The sequence below is a fragment of the Lipotes vexillifer genome, unplaced genomic scaffold, assembly GCF_000442215.2.
Source record: "Lipotes vexillifer unplaced genomic scaffold, Lipotes_vexillifer_v1.1 scaffold618, whole genome shotgun sequence".
Classification (NCBI taxonomy): Eukaryota; Metazoa; Chordata; class Mammalia; order Artiodactyla; family Lipotidae; genus Lipotes; species Lipotes vexillifer.
In genome coordinates this window covers 3069037-3093481 of record NW_006799025.1, presented here as the reverse complement: position 1 = coordinate 3093481, position 24445 = coordinate 3069037, and the positions used below count along the sequence as shown (strand labels likewise).

General features: G+C 37.4%; 2 protein-coding genes across 2 annotated transcripts in view; one reads left to right on the top strand and one right to left on the bottom strand.

The window, feature by feature from the left end:
- The window catches only part of HPS3 (HPS3 biogenesis of lysosomal organelles complex 2 subunit 1), a 35331-nt gene extending 17337 nt beyond the window's left edge, over positions 1-17994 (top strand). Inside the window, exons 8-17 of the mRNA XM_007471306.1 lie at positions 652-760; positions 3354-3535; positions 4569-4749; positions 5679-5912; positions 6834-7019; positions 7366-7554; positions 9055-9162; positions 13065-13271; positions 13874-13964; positions 17202-17994. Coding sequence (XP_007471368.1) covers positions 652-760; positions 3354-3535; positions 4569-4749; positions 5679-5912; positions 6834-7019; positions 7366-7554; positions 9055-9162; positions 13065-13271; positions 13874-13964; positions 17202-17329 — 1615 coding nt within the window. The 3' untranslated portion in view covers positions 17330-17994. The remainder of the gene's footprint in view (positions 1-651; positions 761-3353; positions 3536-4568; positions 4750-5678; positions 5913-6833; positions 7020-7365; positions 7555-9054; positions 9163-13064; positions 13272-13873; positions 13965-17201) is intronic.
- The window catches only part of LOC103089248 (ceruloplasmin), a 63253-nt gene continuing 50765 nt past the window's right edge, over positions 11958-24445 (bottom strand). Inside the window, exons 18-19 of the mRNA XM_007471307.1 lie at positions 23440-23602; positions 11958-12061 (exon numbers count right to left, since the gene is read on the bottom strand). Coding sequence (XP_007471369.1) covers positions 11958-12061; positions 23440-23602 — 267 coding nt within the window. The remainder of the gene's footprint in view (positions 12062-23439; positions 23603-24445) is intronic.

Here is a 24445-nt window from a genome sequence, read left to right as displayed (position 1 = left end):
AGCAGGAATAACCAGGTTCCCTTGGGTAACTGCTCACTTAGAGTGTGCATGAAGTGGTCTGAGACTGACTGATCCCAAAAGCTTTCTGGCGAGAGGAAAAATAGCTTGTAATCTCACACATTTGACATCTTAAAAGTATTATATATTTTTAAATGATTTTTTTAAAAATTCTAATTTATTTGAAAATTCATTTGGTCTAGGGTCTGCATTTTTAAAAGATTGCATACTACAGAAAATGCATCATATAGTGAAAGCAAGAGATAAGGTAGTGCCTCCAGCAGATGTTCAGTTCTGTCTTTTGCATTTTCCCAGCAGCCCTGGCTTCATGAAGGCCATATCCACGTCTTTCTTCCTTTTGAGGGCTTTTGCCTGTTCTGTGAACTTATTGCCTATTTAACAATACTTGTGGAATGAATTGGAAGTGCTTGATTTATCAGTCCATGAGAGTGCAGTATGTTAAATGCTGTTAAGCCTACATAGCATTGTGCACTAGTGTTCTCTAAAAATCGACTGTGTAGTTAATCAACAAAGAAAATACTAGATGAAAATGATATCATAGTTGCAATATTTTAGGTATCTAATACTTACCATTTAAAATTCCCGTTTATTAATAATATGTCTTATAATTCTTGTCCTTTGTTTTGCTTTTAGTTCTAGAAAAGGTACCAGTGTTAATCTCAGAACACCTCCTGTAGCTGAGGCTGGGTGGAATTTGTATATTGTGAATACGATCTCACCAGTGCAACTGTACAAAGAAATGGTATTCCTTTCAGACTTCTAATTCTTATTTGTAGAAATTTTTAGAGTCTAATTGATGGCTAGAAATTGATTCTAATTACCGTACATGCAGAATGCCACAGCCAGCCAGCTTCCAGGCTCTGTCTGACAGTGCAGTGTATATCTTCACCTTCTTGTTTTCACAACTCCTGATATTCGAGGAGCCAGGAGAAATTCCCTTCACTAAAATAAGATTCCCTTGTTCATACCCATTCTCCTATGAGAATTGATTAGCCAGTCTAAACATAAGTAGCCTTTGACCTTTATTTTGAACCCTAGCAAAGAGAACCATGAAATGGAGCCAAAAGAAATCTTAGATCGTATGTCCCTGTCTCACGCTTCTTTGAAATATCTTAGCAGATAGTCCCAGGGCACTGCAGCACTTGTAGCATTGTCCCATGGGCATCCTCCTTCTTCTAAGAGTGACAACTGCCTACTCATCCCTGACAATTTTTATAAACTCTTTATTTTGAAATAATTTCAAACCCACAGAAAAGTTGCAAGAATAAGAAGAGTACAAATAAAACCTGTGTATTCCCCACACAGATTTGCCCATAGCCAACATTATACTCCCTTTGTTTCTCCCTCTTTTTTCTTCTTTTTTGCACTCTTGTACTTTCTAAATGCGCAAGCACGCATGTATATTTTCTCCTGATCCATTGCAAGGTATATTGCATACGTCATAGCCTAAGGCCCCTAAATATTTCAGTGCATGTTTCCTAAGAATTGAGATATTTGCTTATATAACCATAGGACACACATATGCTTCAGAAAATTTAGCAGTGACACAATACTTTAGTCTACGGTTCATATTCCAGTTTTGTCAATTGACTCAATAATGGCCTAGTAGAATCCCCCAGCACCTCCCGCCCCAGGTCCAGGATCCATCAAGTAATGTGTTTAACTGTCATGTCTCTTTAGCCTCCTTTAATCCAGAATATGTTCACAGCCTTTCTTTGTTTTATTTAAAAAAATTGTTTTTGTTTTTTTTGGTTGAAGTAGAGTTGACGTACAATATTATAAGTTACAGGTATAAACATAGTGATTCACAGTTTTGGAAGGTTATAATCCACTTGTAGTTATTATAAAATATTGGCTATATTCCCTGTGTTGTACAATATATCCTTGTAGCTTATTTATCTTATACGTAGTAGTTTGTACCTCTTAATCTCCCTCTCTTATCTTCACTGCTAACCACTAGTTTGTTCTCTGTATCTGTGAGTCTGTGTCTTTTTTGTTTTATTCACTAGCTTGTTGCATTTTTAGATTCCACTCTTTGTTTTAAAACAGTTTTGAAAAATATTTCTCCCCCTGCCACCTTTTAAATATTTATTTTTTCATTTCATTTCATTTCTCATTTCATATCATTTCTCATGATTAGATTCAGGTTGTATATTCTTCTTCTTGGCCAGAACATTGTGTAGGTGACGTATCTTTCTCAGAGTATCACACTGGGAGGTGCAGAATATTCATTTGCCCTTCACTAGTAATGTTAATTTTGGTCATTGGGTGAAGGTTTTGCCTGATTTGGCCCTGACATTTTAATGCTGATAATTTTATCAGCTTTGTTCTGTGTTTTCAGTCTTGCTTAATTGAAAGTCTTAGATGTCATCTAGGTGATTTGCCTACTGGAGTCTAAAAATACTGATTGACTCAGATTAGCTAGTGGTAATCTTTTTTTTAATTTTATTTATTTTTAGCTGCGTTGGGTCTTCGTTGCTGTGCGCGGGCTTTCTCTAGTTGCAGTGAGCGGGGCTATTCTTCGTTGTGGTGCACAGACTTCTCATTGCAGTGGCTTCTCTTGTCGCGGAGCACGAGCTCTAGGCGCTTGGGCTTCTGTAGTTGCAGCACGCGGGCTCAGTAGTTGCAGCACATGGGCCCTAGAGTGCGCGGGCTTCAGTAGTTGTGGCACATGGGCTCAGTAGTTGTGGCTCGCAGGCTGTAGAGCACAGGCTCAGTAGCTGTGGCCCACGGGCTTAGTTGCTCCAAGGCACTTGGGATCTTCCTGGACCAGGGATCGAACCCATGTCCTCTGCCTTGGAGGGCAGATTCTTAACCACTGCACCACCAGGGAAGTCCTAGCTAGTGATAATTTTTATAAGCCCACTGTGAGTTACAGAAATAGATGTGGCAGAACCTAAATTCACAGATTGAAACTAAGATGAAGGAAGCATACTCAATCTGAATTTGAGAAAGATTTAAATCATAGAACTTAAAAATAAAGTTAAGGTTTTCAGATATGTTCATTAGCCTTATCAAATTGTGATCAAATTATTGCTAAGTTAACAGTATTATTAGTATTACAGTATTAATTGTACCTTCTCTAATGATTAGCACTGTTTAACAAGAGAATAGTTACAATCATGTGTGTGTTAAACTGGCTCATAGATCGTGGGGGAAAAGAAAACCACTTTAGCTAGGCCTTATCAGAATGATAAATAACCACTTTTCATTTTTTAGGATTTAATGTGTTCAGATATTGACTTTAGTAACCAACTGGATAGACATTCTTAAGAACTGGGAAACTTTGGGGAGATGTCTAAAGCAACATTAGCTGCTTGCCTTTTTTGTGTTAGGTAGACTACAGTAACACCTACAAGACTGCAAAAACGCAGAGCTGCATCCACCTTCTCAGCGAGGCTCACCTGTTAGTGAGAGCTGCCCTGATGGATGCCAGTCAGCTGGAACCTGGAGAAAAAGCAGAGCTTTTAGAAGCATTTAAAGAAAGCTGTGGGCACCTTGGAGACTGCTACAGCAGGTTGGTGATGCTACTTGGAAACTTGTCAGAGAAGCCATCCTGAGCTTCAGGTGTGCTTACTAACTTTTCCACCTCTGGCAGTTACCTGACAAATGGGGTGACGCACGAGGGGAGGTGGTTTAGTCATTCATTTATGCCACAGCATTTGTTTAGCACATCCTGTGGGTCAGGTACTGGGCTAAGCTTAGAGAGATGAGTACGACCTGTTGCCTGCCTTCAAGGACTTACAGTTTATTGGATGAGCAGTTCATGAGTCTCCCATCAGTTAATTTAGGAATTTGAAGTTTCTTTTCAGACCTTTGGGCCGGGGTGGGGCACGACCAGTGAACATCCCTGAGACAACCATATTACTATGAGCTTTAAGGGAGAGATACTAGTTGGACACTCTGTGATTTTAATCTTAGTAGTCAGTTCTTTTATGATGTCAGAAAAGGACACCAGGATCAATAGTGATTTCTCTTTTTGAGAATGATCTTTTTTTTTATGTTAATAGATTTAATGGTAACCATTACTCAATATTGCAGCTTTTTGAGGAAACTTAAAAAACACTTTTTAATGGAGTTATACATGTAGCAGAGTACACAAGTAATAAGTGTACAAGTCACAATAATTTTCACAAAATGAACAAATCCTGTAGCCACTGTCCAGATGAGAATGATCTTCATAATTTTTTTTCATATGTAATTGTTTCCAAGGCTTACTTGACCCATGGGGGTCATTATAAATTGATAAAAGACTTTTCCTACTTATAAACACCATTATTTTAGAGCCACATTATGAATATTAAAATTCACTTAATGAATTGTTTTTCTTATGAGCAAGCAAAAAGAAGCGACATTAATTAGAATGACTTTGCAGAACAAGACTCAGGAGTTTGTTCCAACTCCTAATGGCCGTAGAAAAGTATATTGAGATTTATGTCTTCTGGAAATCATGTCTGTTTTATTATTAAATGTGTTAGACATCCAAACTTAAACATGACAAATCTGAAGTTGTTGTTTGTTTTTTTTTTTTTTTACTTCCTTCCCTTTAGGCTTGACACCCAGTATTCCCACCTCGCCTTGCCATACTATAAGATGTCTGGTTTGTCTATGGCTGAAGTTTTGGCCCGAGTGGACTGGGCAGTAGAGAATGGAGCACAGAAATACGAGAGGGGATTAATCTTTTACATTAATCATTCACTTTATGAAAACCTGGATGAAGAATTAAGTGAAGTGAATACAGTTTTCTATTTAGTTGTATCTAATATTTTTAACTTTTCATTTTAGCAATTTATTTTACGTAATTCTGTTGAGAAATCAAGTTCCAAGTATTTTTCATTGGTATTATAGTCTTTTTTTTTCTAAAAAAGCTAACTAGTGTGCCGTTTTCTTCATTAATAATACTCAGAATTACAGCTTGGAAAAGAACTTATAACCATCTTCTCATACTTTCTCATTACATAGACAGGGGGGTGTGGTCCACTGTGGTTGAGTGACCTGCCCAATGTGACAGTGGCATGTCTTTAGAAGAATGACATAGAACCTGGGCTTAGCCTGCCTTCTTCTCATCTGCAGCCCTTTTCACAACCCTAGTTACCCCCCTCTCCAGGTGTCCAAAATTTCCCTTATGAAATCCTGGCCCAGCAACCGTCAGACATTATTATTAAGGATCATTTTTAGCTCCTCACGTATTTGTAAAGAGTTGAATGCCAGTATGCAAAGTTGGATATTGTGATACCAAGTGTTTTAAGGTTTTAAGAGAACTGAAATTTTCTCTTATAAATATTAAGTATATTTTGTACATTAAATATAAGTAAATTTTGTGTTAAGCAGTAATTTTCTATAAAGGACTTTTGAGTATAATTTAATCCAATTTTGTTTTCTTCTTCTGAACTCTTGTTAAAATTAGAAATGCTGGCCACAACTTGGTATACACTTTCCCTGCTTTTTCTTCATTATAACTCAGCAAAGAGATCACTTTAGGTCATCTCAGCTCTCCCGTGCTATCACCATCAACTCTCTTTTTAAATCGAAGCATAGTACTGTAATTTTATCTTAATTGGAATGTTTGTATCTTGGCTTTTTATCCTTTTTTTTTTTGCTGATTTTGTTGCTTTCTATCGGCTGACTGACCTTTTATTTCTTGTTTACGCTCACCAAAGGAATTGGCAGCAAAAGTGGTTCAGATGTTTTATGTCGCTGAGCCGAAGCAACTGCCCCATATTCTCTGTAGTCCTTCTATGAAGAATATTGATCCTTTAACTGCCATAAGCTATTTAAGGAAGCTGGATACTTCTGGATTTTCATCAGTCTTAGTGACATTGACCAAGGCATCAATGGCTTTGAAAATGAGAGATCTTGACATGCACAGAAATGAAATGAAAAGCCATTCAGAGGTACGGTGCCCTGCCTGGTATTAACAGCAAGCTAAAATAGGACTCAGTGGTCCTGAGGTGTTTAGTTTTCTTCTGGCTTCTGTGTAGCTCATTTTTTTCTTAGTTGTAAAGGAAAATAGACTTAATATTAAAAAGGAAGTGGCCCTTTTGGCAAATGAAATTTGGCAAATTTGGATTTGGCAAATGAAAAAGAAAAATGAAAGATAAATGGCAGCAATGGGTATCCAAAGACTTTTCAACTTAAGTGTCAGGGATGTTCAGAACACAGTGCTTGGCAGTGAAGAGTATACAGGCTCTGCCCTGAGCTGACAGTCTGACCTGGCATGAGGGGGTGGTGTGGTTTGTCCCTGAAAACAGAACAGTGATGTATATTCAAGTACAGCAAGTAGGTTATTAACCTTGAGTCTTAGGAGTCCAGTAGTTGCAGAAATAGCCTGCATTTGGGAAGATCACAAATGACTATGTAGGAAATTAGGCATTTGAATGGTGTATCAAAGAAAGGTAGCTTCCCATTGGAAGAGAGGCCATTTAGGGACATAAGCCAAAAAAGTTAATCAGTAGAGAAAGAAATTAAGTGACATTAATTGAGCACTTATTATGTCTCAGGTTAGCACTGAGGTGTCCTCTACTTTGAAGAGTAGAATTCTAGAAAGATGAATTTTCTTTTCATAATTTTGAAAAATCCTATATAGACCTAAATTTAAAGCTGTCTACAAAATAGGACATCTTGATGCTTAATTAAGTAATAATAACTTCTACAAAGACAGTTACCAATGATGTCCTTAGAACTTGTCTTTGTAAAGAAAAAATTAAGATTACAGTAAATTATTAATGGCTTATCATTGATTCTTGAATTCACTAGCGTGTATTTCCAAGATGAATGCAATGTTTATTCTGTTCCTAAATTTTTTTTATCTGAAGATGAAGTTGGGATGTGGCTTCATTCTGGAACCTCGGCTATTGATTCAACAGAGGAAAGGACAAATTGTTCCAACTGAATTTGCAGTTCACTTGAAGGAGACTCAGCCTGGATTGCTTGTGGCTTCAGTCCTTGGCTTACAGAAGAACAACAAAATTGGAATTGAAGAAGCAGATTCCTTCTTTAAGGTTTGTCGCTTTGAAAATGCAATTGTTCTGGGTGGCCTGATGAAGTTGGTGGGGGGATGGGGAGCAGAACAAGAGAAGTGAGTTTTCATTTGTTTATTGAAAAATGAGACTTACACATAACCACTTATAAAAGTACAGATTAGAAAAATGTATCTAGAAAAATTCTGTTCATGCAATCTGGAGTCTGTTAAAATGTCTAAATTCGCTTTTGCCACGGCACTAATGCTAGAGATAAATTATTGAATACATGGTCCACATGATGGAGTGCTGTTCAGTTCAGAGCAGCTGTAACTTGATCAGTACTATATTTATCTGAGCTATGGGGGCTTGTTTCACTGTTCTCAAGGTGCTTTGTGGTAAAGATGAAGATACTATTCCTCAGCTCTTAGTAGACTTTTGGGAAGCTCAGCTGGTAGCATGTCTCCCAGATGTGGTACTTCAGGAACTCTTTTTCAAGCTCACATCACAGTACATCTGGAGATTATCTAAGAGGCAGCCACCTGACACCACACCACTGAGAACATCAGAGGATCTGGTAAGATAATGGAATAGTACAGTGAATTAAACTTTATGTACATTACACATTATGATAATGACCCTTATTTTTTTGTTTGTTTGTTTTTTGGGTTTTCTTGTGTGTGTTTTATGTTTTTGTTAAACTTTTATTTCTTTTTATTTTAATTTTTGTTGACCCTTCTTATTTTTTTTATTTTTTATTTTTATCTTTTAATTAATTAATTAATTTATTTATTTTTTTGCGGTACGTGGGCCTCTCACTGTTGTGGCCTCTCCCGTCGTGGAGCACAGGCTCTGGACGCGCAGGCTCCGTGGCATATGGGATCTTCCCGGACCGGGGCACGAACCTGTGTCCCCTGCATCGGCAGGCGGACTCTCAACCACTGCACCACTAGGGAAGCCCGACCTTTCTTATTTTTAACAGCATAAAATCAGTCATAATTCATATTACTGGATATCTTTTTTTTTTTTTTTTTTTTTTGCGGTACGTGGGCCTCTCACTGTTGTGGCCTCTCCCGTTGCGGAGCACAGGCTCCGGACACGCAGGCTCAGCGGCCATGGCTCACGGGCCCAGCTGCTCCGCGGCATGTGGGATCCTCCCGGACCGGGGCATGAACCCATGTCCCCTGTATCGGCAGAACCACTGTGCCACCAGGGAAGCCCTACCGGATATCTTTTTAAAGCAAGAGTTAAAAATACATTTAAAACTTGTCTGTGAGTGAAGTTGCCCACATTTTAAACACTTTTGTATCCTAAAGAGCACCTTCTACTGCTCCTATATTACTTACTTACAATGGTACTTCAGTAGCCAAAGTGTGGGAGAAAGGGCTTTTCCCCAAATCCATCTGTGCTCCCTTAGGCAACAGTCATGAAGCGGAACATGAGAGAAGAGACATCTGCAGACCTCCCTGCTGGGAGAGGAACTGCAGAAGGCTTGTGGGAGAGAGACTTCCTTACCAGACTTCCACTTCCTGTCAGCTGCACAGACAAAAGCTGTTCCGCAGTCGGCAGCAGCCCTAACAACTCTACTCTTATCCTTCCTGTTCCCCCCGACCCCTGGCAGCCCCTTTGTCCTTCACAGTGACAGAGTGGCTAATGTGGGTTTGCTTGAATAAGGGAGTCTTTATGGGAATTGTCCTGAGAACTTATGGAAGAGATTTTGCCTCCCAAGGAAAGTAGTAGAAATAAAAATTATTTTCAGTATTACTGTTAACTTTTATTTGAGTGTAATTAGCTTAAAGGAAGTATTGCCCTTTTTGTGAGAAAGTGCCTCTTTGCAGTTTTTTGAAAGTTAAAATATTAGGAAATATTTAGTAAGGATTTATTCAGTGAGAAGCAGCAAAACTAAAACCTTTTCCAGGGGAATGCATTCTAAGACTTTCTTCCCATTACCAGGAAAATGTACACCTAATTTTGGGACACAGCAGAATGTTAGGGATTGCTTGCTGTGTGTGGGATGGATGAAGAAAGTCTTGTTTTGTTGTACTTTTGTTTATGATAAGTTTCTTTTACATTTTAGATAAGCACCTGTAGTCATTATGGCTTAATCAGTCCGTGGGTTAATGTCTTAATATCTTCTGAATCCTTGGCTGATAAAAATTATATGGAAGACCTTTCAAAATTACAGGTAAATAAAAATGCCTCCTTTTCTTATGAATATGCATATTACCATATAGTATAGGACTTAAATTTGGTAAGACCCTGGGTGTCCAGTTAATTTAGAGTGTATAATTCTGGGGACAGAATCTATAGTTAGGCACACTCAAGAGCTCTGGAGGGAATTCCTGCCTCTGCCTGAAACTGCTGACAGGAAGTCTGGTTTTGTTGCCAGTCAGTGAGTGAGCTTCCAGGTCCTGTGACTCTTGCCTCATTCTCAGGATGTGCTTGAAAACACGTTGTGAAATGAAAGTACGGCAAATGTTTCGCGGTTTTTTCATTGACGAGATTCACTTTTATTTTCGTGTTCACTCACAGAGCTTAGGCCTCTAGCCCAAACCAAGCACTACTATCTGTCTTATAGGAAATAGGTCAGAGTAGCTAGCTTATCTGGCTCCTGAAAGGATTTTTTTTTAAAGTAAGAAAGATGATCAAGAGAATGTAGACCATCCTGCAAGAATTCTGAACGTGAGTGTTTTCGACTGAGAATGAGAAATAAAGTCCACATTTGACTTGGTGGATTGGGCTGGGCTCAATGTGGATGTGATTTTGTTTAATGTAATCAGTGGCCCAAGGACTGAGTATAATCCTCACATCTGTTGTGTTTGGTCTTCCCAGTGTAGCTGCTGACATATGAAAATTGAGTTTTCAAATTCAGAATTTTGAGTTTCAAGTTTCTCTTTGAGAAACTCAACAGAACTTTCATTCAGCAGTAAACCTGGGCCCTCACGACCTGAAGGTCGGAGCCACCTACTGGCTCCCCTCCTTGGGCAGTGCTCGTGCTGTCCTGTCTGCCAAGGTTCCACCTCCATGTCTCCCTGGTCCAGATGCTGAGTGTCTGGCATCCATTTTCCTTATACTCAGCCGCCTTCGTGCGTTTTCATCATCTGGTTTTCATCATCTGGTTTGACCTTGTTAAGCTTTTGAGTTTGCAACCCCTGATTTACTCTGGGAACTTAGTGGAAGTGTCGTTATTGCTTATAGAAACCAAAATGTCAAATTGGGGATGGGGTGTCAGGATGCGAAGCTCAAGAGACCATATTGCTTAGTCTTAGTCTCTAGACAGCCTGTGATGTCACCAGGAATGGAGTTACTTACATTTTTAAAAAAATTGCCAAAGGAGGTTCTTGTTGGTTCTTATCTCTAGTACCCTTATGATACAGAGGCTGCCAAGCACTTAGTCTCAGATTTGTTCATTCCACAAATATTCCTCAAGCATGTACTATAAATGTGATTGATGTACAGCATTGGACGAGGCAGGCAAGAACTTGCCCTCCTATAATGTATGTACTAATTACATATTTAAAATGTTAATTGTAATAAGTGCTATAAAATATCCCCTGATAAATCTTCAAAGCATATTTATAATCTCTGCTTGAAAAAGTATAATTCAGTGATCTTTAGAATCCATTTTAAGGTATTTAAGAAGGGTATCTTGGGACTTCCCTGGTGTCACAGTGGTTAAGAATCTGCCTGCCAATGCAGAGGACACGGTTCGATCCCTGGTCCGGGAAGATCCCACATGCCATGGAGCAGCTAAGCCCATGTGCCACAACTACTGAAGCTTACGTGCCTAGAGCCCGTGCTCTGCAACAAGAGAAGCCACCGCTCGCCACAACTAGAGAAGCCCGCACACAGCAACAAAGACCCAAGGCAGCCAAAAATAAATAATAATAAAATAAATAAATTTATAAAAAATAAAAATAAATAAAAAGGGTATCTTCTTTCTGGGAATCCTTGCCATTAAAGGATAGAAAGTTTAGTCAGTCTAAACTTTTCTAAATCCTTTTCCTAATTATAACTCTTTCTAAATTATCTGGGGTCAGTTAGTCTTAGTCATTAAGAAAAAAACTAACCATCAAGAAACAAAAAGATCTCACCTGCTCTTACCTAGAGGAATGGGGGGTCGGTTCAGAATCACTTGGAGAGCTTTTTCAAAATTGTATGACTCCCTTCTACCCACCAGCTCACCACCACCACACAGATTTGAGATAAATCTTTGTCTCTTGTTCTTAATCACTGTAATAGTATATTTGTGCAAGAATTAAAAACAATCTGTAAATCATCTATGTGTCAAAAAGCCACTATTCAGAATGACACAGTAACTAGTAAATGCCCTGCCTTTTACCAGAATTGTCCTGGTCCCCTCCCCCCGCCTCCTTGCTATCCACCCCTCTTAGAGCCACAGGTGTGACTGTGTAGAGAATTCTGTGGGTTCCAGCCCTGCAGAGTCAGCTGAGCATGAGGGCTGTAGATCAGAAAAGGGAATAAGTAGTGCCTGTGTTGGGGGTGGAGAGTCCATTTCCAATATTGGAAAAAAAAAAAAAAAGGAACACACTGCTAAGAAGCAGACAACACTAAGAGTATTTTAAAGAGTAGTAGTAACCTGTGGGCCATTTTTTATCCAGTGATATATGTGTTGTCTGGTGTTTCTTATTTTGAGGGTTTTTGTTTGTTGTGTTTGTTTTGGTCGCCCTGTGTGGCTTTGGTATCTTAGTCCCCCGACCACAGATTGAACCCGCGCCCTCAGCAGTGAAAGTGCGGAGTCCTAACCACTGGACCGCCAAGGAATTCCCTGGTGTTTCTTATTTTTAAACTTCTTGATGATATGGATATAACTACTTAAAAGTTCATGGGTAACCCACTTTGTACCAAGCTTTGACTCATTTCACTTTAACCACCTTATTTCATATTTGCTATCTTATTGTCAGGAAATTTTTCAGATGAAGGTGAATATTAAACTTGCAGGAAGGAAAGGGACCAACCTTACTCTCCTAGCCATTGCTTCGTAGATATTTGGAATAAAATCACGATGCTGACTGTAAATGGATAGTTCATGTTCCGTGTCCTCCTGTGAGTCTGAGAAGACGCTGCAGTAAAAAGGATACAAGAAGAAGAAAATCAGAATATGAGCATTTCCTTTTTTATCCAGAAGAAAGGGAAAGCAGAGATTATTTTGGTGGCAGAATCAAAAGTAGTATTTATAGTTTAAATGTTTAAAAGAAAAATATTGTCAAGTTCTGACTACTGAAATAATAGCTGCTCTGTGTCATTCAGGTTGTAGCAAATGGTATTGATACAAATTATTAAGTTCTTAACGATTGCTGTAGTTTTCTTAAATGTGAAATTTTATTTTTGGTTCTTTGTGTAGTGCATGCTTATTATAGAAACCTTGGAAAATACAGGGAAGTGTGAAAAAGAAAAAGAAAGCTGGCTTTGTCCTCCCATTCCAGTGAACTGGTCTCTGTTTCAAATTTCGATGCTCTTCCAAGGGCATTTCTAGATGTGCATGTACCTATGTAGATTTTATACAACTGATCATGCTCTGAATATAATTTTGTATTGAGATTTTTTACTAATTTTATCATGAGCATTTTGTCCTTTGAAAACAGTTTTGATAGCTATTAAATATACCATCATTTGAATATATCATAATTTATTTACTCATCCCTTCTTATTTAATGCTTAGATTTCTTCTAGTTTTTCAGTATTATAACTATTCTTGAGGTGAACATCATTGGACATAAATCTTGACCACCATGTTGCTTCTATCCTAAGGATAGACTCTTAAAGCATTCACATTAGTTTAAACTTACAGTCTATTCAGAGCACACACAATCATGTTATTTTAAAAAATCATAGCTTTGTATTAAACAGATTTTTTTTTTCTTTAAACTAGAGGTGGTTTCAAGATTATTTAATACTTTGGTCTAATTAGACTTACTAAGTAAATATATGCGTGTGCTCTAAAATTACATTCTTTTTTTTTTTTTTTGGCAAGTGAGATTTATTCTTTAAAAAACTGTATTCTGTATGTTGTGCTTTAGTTTTTTGGATGCCTCATTCCATAACATTTCACTTTTCTGTTCATAGTCTCTCATATGTGGTCCTTCATTTGACATAGCTTCCATTATTCCATTCTTGGAGCCACTCTCAGAAGACACTGTTGCTGGCCTCAGCATCCATGTTCTGTGTCGTACGCGTTTGGAAGAGTATGAACGGTGCATAGACAGGCTGTTAGAGAGATGCCCAGAGGCAGTCATCCCATATGCTAATCATGAACTGAAAGAAGAGAAGCGGGTATGCTTTTCAGATTACGGTTTTAGGCTTTATCAGTGATAATCAAATGTTAATCTTGTCGCCTTATCTGCAAAATGGGGACAAATTATGCCAGTCCAACCTCACAGGGCTGTGTGGCTTAAAAGAGCATATATGTTACATGTTTTGAGTACCATTAGAGGCTGTTAAGATTTATGGTGCTTGTATGTTATCTTCACTAAAGGTCTCTTGTTTGGTGATGAAGTAGGCTACTAGCTGAAGATTTGGAAAACATAATAAATGATGGGAAAATTCTTTGTGGACTATCTGGTCTTTAGAAATTAGAAGAGTTTTTGACTTTAGAACTTTCTTGCTGCCTAAGAGATGAAAACAAGACACGTCTATGTTTCTTCTTGAAAATAGCGGTGTACATATGTACAGTGTATAAATTATTAGATTTTCAAGTTATAGATCTGACTTTTATGCTCTAGCTTAAGCAGAAGACTGTTCTAACAAAGTCTGTTCCTTAACCAAGATGATGTATTTTTGCCCTGGGCTTCCCTGCACAATCTTTTTCTTCTTGTTGGAAATCTGCGTGTAAAATGCATTCAAACTTAAAAAGTATTCATTTTTCCCTAAGATAGACTTTGTGGTGGAAAAAACTGCTGCCTGAACTTTGTCAGAGAATAAAATGTGGTGGAGAGAAATATCAACTTTACTTATCGTCACTAAAAGGTAAAATAATCTTTTTTGCTTGATTATAAATTGAGTTGAGGGTACTCATTTCCATAACTGGCTGAAGCCTTGCTATCTCTCGTTTTTTCATGTGATTCTCAAGTGTGGGGAAGAGGGTCTTCGCAGAATCAACTGGAGAGCTTATTTTTAACATTCATGTGCTCCCGCCACCACATTTGATATTCATTTATCTCTTTTAGCTCTAGAGCTGATGCTTTTAAGTTAATCTTTCCAGACACTTAACAAAGTATCACAGTCAGAGAAACTCACAGCCTCGGTATTTTAAAAATCGGTAAAGCCGGTAAAGTCCATTTTATATTAATGGTCTGGGTGCTTAATTTACTTCATGTAGGAAATTAAAATTATCATTACTAATCATAATTGTGAGCAAGTACTGAGGAGTGATAAATTTCTCAAAGATTTAGAAGTGCAGTGTGTCTAAATTATGCAGTATTTTACAGCGTAGGTAGTTATTGTTTGAATTTTTATAATTCATAGTCATTTATAAATCTTGATAGCTATATGGTTATCAGTTTCACTACTCTTGTGTGTTAATATCACCAGTTAATGGTTGGCCTGATGACAAAGGTATGGTTATATCGATACCAGTGTGCATAAAATATTAGAAGTTGACAGTATTGGAATTGTATTTTCCAGCTGAGGGAATTGACTGTCAAAGTGTTAGGCAAAGCCAAGTGGCCATTGGATGGTGTTTTTCTGGAAATCCCCATTAAGTTAAGTTGTATGTTTGTGATTGGGAAGACAGGGAGGGGCCTCTATACTATTTGTCCTACCACCTCTCTGCGTGATTTTTTGGTTGTCAGAAGCTGGAAGTCTCAGGTGTTTGATTGCCCAGCCCCATCTGCACCAAATTTATCACATAAATTTGAACTGATTATTCTTGTTGGTCGATCACTTTCCGGTGCAGATAGCCCACACCTTCACACCCCGGTAACATCATTATCTTAGTCAAACGACTCTTTCTTCATCCTTTTCTGATCCACACCCACAAACTCATAACTACTCCATAATCTTTCCTCCAAATGTTCCATTTTTCTGTGTCTTTAATATGTGTATATTCACACACATGTGCCTGTATGTATGTGTGTGGCTTATGGGACTAAATGCTGTGTGTTACTTACTTTTATTGTAATACCTCCAGAGCTGGTATAGTGTTTTATTCATTTTTCATGATGCACTTTCCTTGCCAGCAATGTGCTTCTCCATATGGAGTATTCTATAACTATTTATTGATTTGAAGGGAAGACACCTGAATAACCTCAGGTCCGTTTTCATGGGGAGTCTCTCTGTTGGCAGCTGTGGTATACCAAGAAGGGATCAAGATTGGAATTAGGAGAATTGGAACTGAGTTCCAAGTCTGCTACTTACTGAGTATCCTGAAGCAAGCCAATTTTTTTAATTGCCTGGGACCAATGGGAGGTTCAGGACTGACTCTAGAGTAAAATGTTAGGCAAAAATTGCAAGATGGTGAGGTTGGAGATGGAGGTCAGGGACTTACATAATATGCTTAGGAGCTTGGATTTCTTACTCTCTAATGCAGCATTCCTCAGCCTTGTCACTGCTGACATCTTGGACCAGATAATTTGTGTGTAGGTGTCCCCTGTGCATTTTAGGGTGTTACCAGCATCCCTGGCCTCTACTCACTAAATACACTACATAGCGGTAGCACTTGCCCAGTTAAAACAGAAATGTCTCCAGCCATCACCAAATGTCCCCTGGGGGACAAAACTGTACTAGTTGAGAACTGTTGCACTAATGCAGAGCCATTGAAACTGGGGTTAGTGATTGACTTCTTTGTTTCAAGGCAGTACTTATGACTGTTTTTGTGACAGTGAGCTGTGCTTATTAATAAAAATTCTAGTACTATAGTAAATTACAAAGTTTAAAAAGTCATTTTAAACTTCACCAGCCAGAAATAACTATTTTCAACATTTGACACGTATTTTCTAGACACACTGGAGGATTTAAAGTACTCTATGGATTTAAGATATTGACCTTGTTCTTGGAGTTGTAACCTGTATTAGCCTTTCACTAGTTGGAGGAAGAGGAGAATAGAGCAGTGGCAAGATTTTTGTTGGCTCTATACCTACTTTACACTGGCCCCCACCTCAGTTTTTTGTATCTAGGATACTACTTACAGGTTCCACATTTAGGCAAATTAAACTAGTTTGATAGGAAGACATTGGTAATTCATGGGTTTTACAAATTAGTTAGCAGTTATTGTTTATTAAAGTTCTATTTTGTGTCAGGTGTGCATCATTGTATTTTAAATTAATTCACAAAGGACTCTGGAAGCTAGCAGATGGTACCACTACATTATAAATGAGGAAACCAAGACCCAGGAGGTTGACTTTCTTAAAGTCCCCCAGAGCATAAGTAGAAGAGTGTGATTCCTGCCCGAGTCTGTACGATTCCAGAGCTAGGGAGCTTTCTCATACGTCACACTATTCATTAACTTGTTAGCAACAAGAGCATGCCATTCCTTTGTGTAAGGGATGGTTTAGGTTGCTGGATATTGGACAGATGACTTTGGATGGATGCACACACACCTGAGCCGGAGATTTTATATTTCGGTTACTCTGCAAATAGAATAAGTGGTGGGCATGCAAGAATCACACACGGAATGGACTGAAGGTTTGGGAACATTGTTCTTAAATGTCACCCCCTTCTCTTCCCAGCAGAGGGCAGCATGCATGCGTCGAGAAACAACAGAATCATAAAATTACAGAGCTACCTTTACAAAAATGTTTACTAAATTCCTTAATATTTAAAATATTCATTAGAACACATTATTTTGCAGTTTGAGAAAAAAAAAGTAAATGGTCTTGAAAACATATTTGTGCTTGTTAATAACAAAAATCTTATAGTAGGAGGAACTGATTTAGGAAAATGTCATCCAACAAAATTAATAGTATTTCCTGTCCTAGCAAACAGTCTTTATAAATCAGCTGCAGTGTAGTCCTAACATTAAAAACAGTGTTCAATTGATTATAGTTTCCTACAAATGATTCTAGAAAGAATAAATAAGAAGTTGTTAGAACCATAAAGCAGTCTGTGGATTTAAAAGACGGGTTTGGGGTTTTTTTTTTTCCTCTCTCTCTCGTAGTTATAACATTTTGTCACCTGAATTATTAGCTTCTAACTGGTTGAGTGATAAGAGAATAGGATGAAAGACAGAATTTCAGTTCTAACTCAGATATTCTTTCCTACAAACAGAAACACTGTCAGTTGTTGCTGTGGACCTACAACTAAGGGATTTCTTAAATGTCCTCCCAGAAGATGGCACTGCAGCATTTTTCTTGCCATATCTTCTTTACTGCAGTCGAAAGAAATCATTGACTTAAAGGTATCATTTGAAATATACCACATATGAGACTGAATTTTTCAAAACTGAATGCCAGATAAAAAAATATATATAAAGGATTTTTATATTGAACATGTACATATATTGCAAACGCTTTCAGGCTGCTTACCTCAGTGGTATTATTAGTTTCATAATTTATGACCTGAGTCCATTTAATTGTCCGGAATGTAAAAAAGCTACAAGATATAGGAGTTTCCTCAAAGAAGGCATATATTTTTAAAGGTAGAGACTGACTTCTATTCCAAGGAACATCAATTTACTGTTGTTGGAGACATGACAATCTTTTTCATCCCAGGAACACAAACAATTTGTAAGTATGCTTGAAAGAATGTCATTCCAAGTGGTCCACAATTTAACCTTCTTGATTTTTCCAGATTTTTCTACTGGGTCCCTTTTAAAAACAGTTATTTTCTTTGAGAAAGATGTTAATGTTTTCCCACAGTAAAAGATTTCAAACTTCATTTTCTTGTTACTTTTAAAATACATGCTAAGTTTCTCTCTGAATCAAATGAAATAGAAGTTTACAAAGCTGACTTTCTTCTTGTCTGGCTATTAACATGATTTGTTGAGTGCATGTTTTTCAGCCAAAGCCTTGTTTCCATTTTTTGTTGATGTGGACTCTTGCTCTTTTAGCCAGAATGTATGTGAAAATAAAGAAATAAAAAGAACTGTGTCTTTTTTTTAGCCTCTTATTAAATAATTTTGAGTCCCAGCTCAGTTCCTTGAAAGTGTGCTTTGACTTTAGTTAAGGCTGGACAAAAATGTTACTCACCTGATGTTTCCACAACGGTATTTTGAAAACTTTTCTCCTGATGGCAACATTCGTCTTTGCCAGGATTTAATTTATAGATTGTTTCTCAACTCTGCCTTTCTCCAGTTCCATATTAACTTCCTTTTGATCATCATTTCGAGGGTTCACAAAACTCAGACTGGCAACATTTTATTTTATTTTAAAAATTTGTTTTATTTTATTTAAACATTTTTTAGTTTAAAATTAACAAAAAAATTCTACCAGCTTTATTTAGGTATAATTGTCATCTTCAAAGGGTACCCTATTGATTCTCTATTGCTGCTGTAACAAATTATCACAGGCTTAGTGGCTTAAAACAACACAAAATTAATTATCTTACAGTTCTGTAGATTGGAAGTTCAATATTGGCCTCACCGTTTTGAAATTTTATTATTAATATTTTATTTTATCTGTTTAATTTTTTATTTTACTTCCTCTACACCTGTGCCCCTATTCCACTGGTCCATTAGGACTGATGTCAGCAGTATGTTAGAGGGATTGATGGGAAGCCAAAGTTTGGAAACATTTCATTGAATCTTGTTTGTTTGTTTGTTTATTTTTTTTATTTATTATTGAAATCATTGAATCTTAATAGTGATCCTTTGAGGACTGTCCAGGACAACATCTGCTCATAGATTTTTTTTTTAATACAGTTTTGTAAAGCCCTAATGGTGGTGATATGTGTATTAGAGTCAGTCATGTGTCATAATACAGTCTATTGATCTTTTCATATGAAACAGTGTAACACAGTTATCCCCATAAATGCACAAAAGTATATGTTTTCAGTCTTTTTTTTTAAATGCTTATAGCCATTCCAAGGAAGCCTTCTATTCAACACTTTCACATACATTGTTATGAATCATTGTTTTTTCTTTTTTTTTTTTTCACTTATCATCAATTTATTTCTTTCATCCAGACTTGGTCTCTATAGAAAAAGAAATTTTAAGACCGTTATTAAAACTAGTATATATCATATGGTTAAAAAAATTGGCACATGGTGCTTTAAATATATTCTAGTTTTTTTTAAACTTATTTTCTTTAATCTTGATTCATTTTTATTTTTCTGCTGTTTATATATTTAAAACACATCTCTCACTCTAGTACTGCTTTATTTAAAGACAAATTAACTTTCCTCCCTGCAAGATCTTTATTTATTATCAAGGGAAAATTAGTCATTTTATAGTGGAGAAACCTGGCAGACACCACCATAAGCCCAAATGCTCAAAATGAACACAACCAGTAAGGGAACAAATCAACATCTCGTGTCTCTTGACATGTATGCTGAGAAAACCACAATATCACTTCTGTGAGAATCTTGCCAAAAAATGCATAATCCGAATCTGATCATAAGGAAACGTTAGACAAACCCAAATTGAAGTCACATTCTACAAAGTGACTGCCCTGTATTCTTTAAAAATGTCAAAGTTGGGAAAGACAAAGACCAAGGAACTGCCCCAGACTAAGAGACAAGGAGACATGTCAGCTGAACTCAGTGCATGAGTTGGATTTTCTTTTTCTCTGAAGAACATGATTAGAATAATTGGTGAAATATGGAAGGGGTCTGTAGTATTGAATTGTTTTTAATTTCCTGATTTTGATAGGTGTACTTTGTTTATGTATAAGAATATTCTTGTTCTTAGGAAATAGGAGTATATGTGTTTACAATTTCTGTAGTCTGTGTGTGTATAAAGAGATACGGAGATAGGAGAAAGGACGAGAAAGTACATGCAGTGCAAAATGTTAACATTTGGGGAATCTGGGTAAAGGGTATACAGGAATTTTTTTGGTACTGCTCTAGCAACTTTTCAATAAGTCTGACGTTGTGTCCAAAAAAGTTTTTAAAACTCCTTTTTATTGAGTTAATATGTGGTTAGATATTTACCAAGCAGGGTATTGGATTGGATTTGTGCACCTACTAGAAGTACAGAATATACACTCCCTGCCTGTAAGGAACTTAAAGCTAAGTAAGCTTTTCCCCTCAGACAGCTCCAGGAGGTTATCTGACTGTCATGGAAGTGTCAGTCTCAAAAAAGTACCTTTTATATTTATCAGAGGAGGTCTTTATTATGCTTCCTCTGGTAGAAATAAGGCATTACATTAAGCATGACAGGATATCCACAATTCTTTTCTAGTGATTTTTTTCTTTGTGGAGAAAATTGTCTCCCTGTGCAAAATATTGAAAGATTCAATATATTCAGTATATATTCACTATAACTTGATTTCTCCCTTGTCTCTGTCATGGTAGGCTGAAATTCTTCTAAGATTTAGAATTAAGGTAAACTTGGCCAAAGCTTTATCAAACTTTCATTTAAAGATAATTCAGACTGATAAATGAGGCTCCCCATTTTTCTGTGAATAGTTCAAACTATCTTTTTTGTTCATTACTGCTTCTTTCAGTTCCATGCAATACCTTTTCTCTTCGTAAAAGTCAAATTTCTCTTTAATCGTTTTTTCCAACATGTGTTTTGCCTTCGCATTGCTATTTGTTCTACAGTTTTTAGTAGGGGTTTTAAAACAGTCTCCCCTTTCTTAACCAAGGAAACAGTCATTTCCCTTATCTCCTCCCAGGCTTATCCTACAGGAGGAATTTTTTCATGGTCTTTGTGTGTAGGCTTAGCCTGTAGCAGCATATCCTCTACATGTCAGGCATTTGCACACATGAATTTCCAGAATGCCTGCCTTGGTATTCCTTCACTTTTGATTATCAGTCTGAGCAGGACCATCCTTTTGTGCGGTTTACATGTGTGCTAATGTTCTTTAAGCTCTACTTAAGGTTTTCTTTCTCATGTTTGACGCTTCACCTTGTTCGGCAGTTACTGGCATCAGGCCCAGTGGTTTATATAGTTGTCTGAGCCTTTGGTATTCTGGTGCTCTCAGTACCACACTTTGTAATAAAGAGTTTTAGTGGAAATGGTTTTTCATGTTATGAGGTCTTTGTGTAAGACCCGGGAACAGAACTGAAAACTTTTCATTTGCACTGACAAGTAATCTTTCAGTGATTTTTAGGTTTTGAAATATATTTACTTCTGTATTTTCTTCCATTTCTATGTTCCCTTTGATGCCAGTGTGAGGAGGAAACACGAGTTGTTTTCTCTACATCATTTCCCCTCATTGGATTTGCCATTGCCAATTCCGACAGTTCTGAACTCAGAAGACTCAGGAAACACCAAAGCCTGCGACCAAAAAGCAGGAATTTTACTTCTTTTTTTAACCTCAGTTTTTAAAATTGAAGTATAATTTACAATGTTGTGTTAGTTTCAGGTGTACAGCAAAGTGATTCAAATATATATATATTCTTTTTCAGATTCTTTTCCATTATAGGTTATTACAGGATACAGAGTATAGTGCCCTCTGCTATACAGTAGGTCCTTGTTGTTTACATATTTTATATATAGTAGTGTGTATATGTTAATCCCAAACTATTAATTTATTTCCTGCCCCTGTCCCCCCCACACACAGTATTTCCTTTGGTAACCATAAGTTTGTTTTCTATGTCTGAGTCTATTTCTGTTTTGTAAGTAAGTTCATTTGTATCATTTTTTTATATTCCACATATAAGTGATATCATACGATATTTGTCTGACTTACTTCACTTAATATGATAATCTGTAGGTCCATCCATGTTGCTGCAAATGGTATTATTTTGTTTTTTTATGGCTGAGTAATATTCCATTGTGTGTATGTATGTGTGTGTCTATGTGTATATATATATACACACAGAAACCATATCTTCTTTATCCATTCATTTGTCGATGGACATTTAGGTTGCTTCTGTGTCTTGGCTATTGTATTGATAAATAGTGCTACTTTGAACATTGGGGTGCATGTATCTTTTCAAGTTCGAGTTTTCTCCAGATATATACCCAGGGGTGGGATTGTAGGATTATATGATAACTGTATTTTTAGTTTTTTAAGGAACCTCTGTACTGCACCAATCTACATTCCCATCAACAATGTAGGACGGTTCCTTTTTATCCACACCATCTCCAGCATTTTTTATTTGTAGACTTTTTAACGATGGCCATTCTGACTGGTGTGAGGAGATACCTCATTATAGTTTTGATTTGCATGACTCTAATTATTAGTGATACTGAGCATCTTTTCATGTGTCCATTGGCCATCCATATGTCTTTGGAGAAATGTCTATTTAGGTCTTTTGCCCATTTTTTGATTGGGTTTTTTTTTTTGATATTAAGCTGTATGAGATGTTTGTATATTTTGGAAATTAATCCCTTGTTGGTAGCAGGAATTTTACTCTTTATATAACACATTTCTTTAGTTTTTAGTGTTTATCCATAAAAGGGCTGCTTGTTTTCCTGTGTTTTATTGTGTGTGTGTATATGCATGTGCCTGCATAGGAGGGAGTGTTCTTGCTGGGGTGGGCGGAGCAGCAAGATTTTAGAATCTAAAATTAGATTCTGTTTTTTTTTTTCCTGGATCTTTGCGATGGTCTAAATGTTTGTGTGCCCCCAAAATTCATATGTTGAAAGCCTAATGCCCAAGGTGATAGTGTTAGGTGGTGGGGCCTTTGGGAAGTGATTGGGTCATGAGGGTGGAGCCCTGGTGAATGGGATTAGTGCCCTTATAAAAGAGGCCCCTGGAGAAGTAGCTTGTCCCTTCTGCCATGTGAAGGTATAATAAGTCTGCAACCTGGAAAAGGACCCTAAACCAACCATGTTGGCACCCTAACCTTAGGCTAACAGCCTCCAGAACTAGGAAAATAAATTTCTGTTACTTATAAGCTACCCAGTATGGTATTTTGTTACAGCAGCCCGAATGGCCTAAGACAGTCACTGACAAAACAATAATCAGTAATTCCTCCCCTCCCCCAGAAGCACAGAAAGACACTGTTCTGCCTGATTGACTATTTGAAATAATATTAGTTATATGGGTTTTTTTGTGTGTGGGGGGGTGTTTTTTCCTGTACCAGGTACTTACTAGAAAAAAAGTTAATGTTTTCTATTAAGAAAGAAATTAAATTTAAAATGTCTTTTGTTAAGTCACAACTACTCTCTTATACATGTCAGTTTTAGGAATATTAATTACACTGCATCAAATTGCTGTCAATTTGTATTAGTTTAGAGACTATTGGTGCTGTTATCAGTACCAGCTATCAGAAGATAAGCAGTATCCCACACCACTTAGCAGTAAAAAATTCCTATTTGGAGGTAGAGAAGGAAGAAATCAGGGCAGCAAATTCAAAAAAGCTTCAGTTGGGGGGAAGTATTGATATGGCAAAGTAGTACATCTTAATTATATTTGTGATATATACCTTCTAGAATTACTAAGTGGATATTCACCTTCATTTGGTAGAACGGTGTAAGTAGTTTCCATTCCAGCATGAATGTGGTCAGTCACATGGCAGTGGAGTAACCAGATTCCAGGTGTTTTTGGAGACATTTCTAAGGTTTGGTATGTCCCAGGGAAAATGTCAAAGACATCAGAACTATAAACGCCCCTGTGCTTAATTAGAAAAATATAATGTTTATTATATGTGACAGTTCATTCAAATAATCTTTCATTGGCCAGCTCAGGGATATTAGAAAATGGATAAATCCGTTAAAAATAGAAAGAGAGAGACCCTGCACATTGCTATGTCTAATACAAACAATGAGGTAGTGGTCTTTGCTAAACCCTTTGCACTGTGGGCTATTAAATGGGTATGAAGGAAAGATATGATGAAAGTGAATTCATCAGTCAGGAACATCTGACTCTGGTTTGCCTTTTTTTTTTTTTTTTTTTTTTGCGGTACACGGGCCTCTCACTGTCGTGGCCTCTCCCGTTGCGGAGTACAGGCTCCGGACGCACAGGCTCAGCGGCCATGGCTTACGGGCCCAGCTGCTCCGTGGCATGTGGGATCTTCCTGGACCGGGGCATGAACCTGTGTCCCCTGCATCGGCAGGCAGACTCTCAACCACTGCGCCACCAGGGAAGCCCTGGTTTGCCTTTTTATCAGAGCACTTGAGTTACACAAAGGAATTTAGCTGTGGCCTCATTTCAGTCTTAAATCTCACTCTTGCCGAACCTACCCTAGATGAGCTTGTCTGTTAAACTTTAAGGCTGGTAGGTAATGAAGGGAGCAGGAAAGGAGGCCAATGGAGAAGCCCAAACCAGGGGCAGTTCAGGTAGAGTCTTGACTAGACAGAGTATTTGGGCAGTATTTCGGCAGGGATGGAATTGAAAATCTGCTAATAAGTCAACCAAAAAGCGATAATAAAATGGTTCTGCAGTGTGCTTTGTGGTAGCTTCTGAATTTTCTGTGTTAACGTGAAGGTAAGACAAAAGCATTTCCAAAAGGGTTATTGA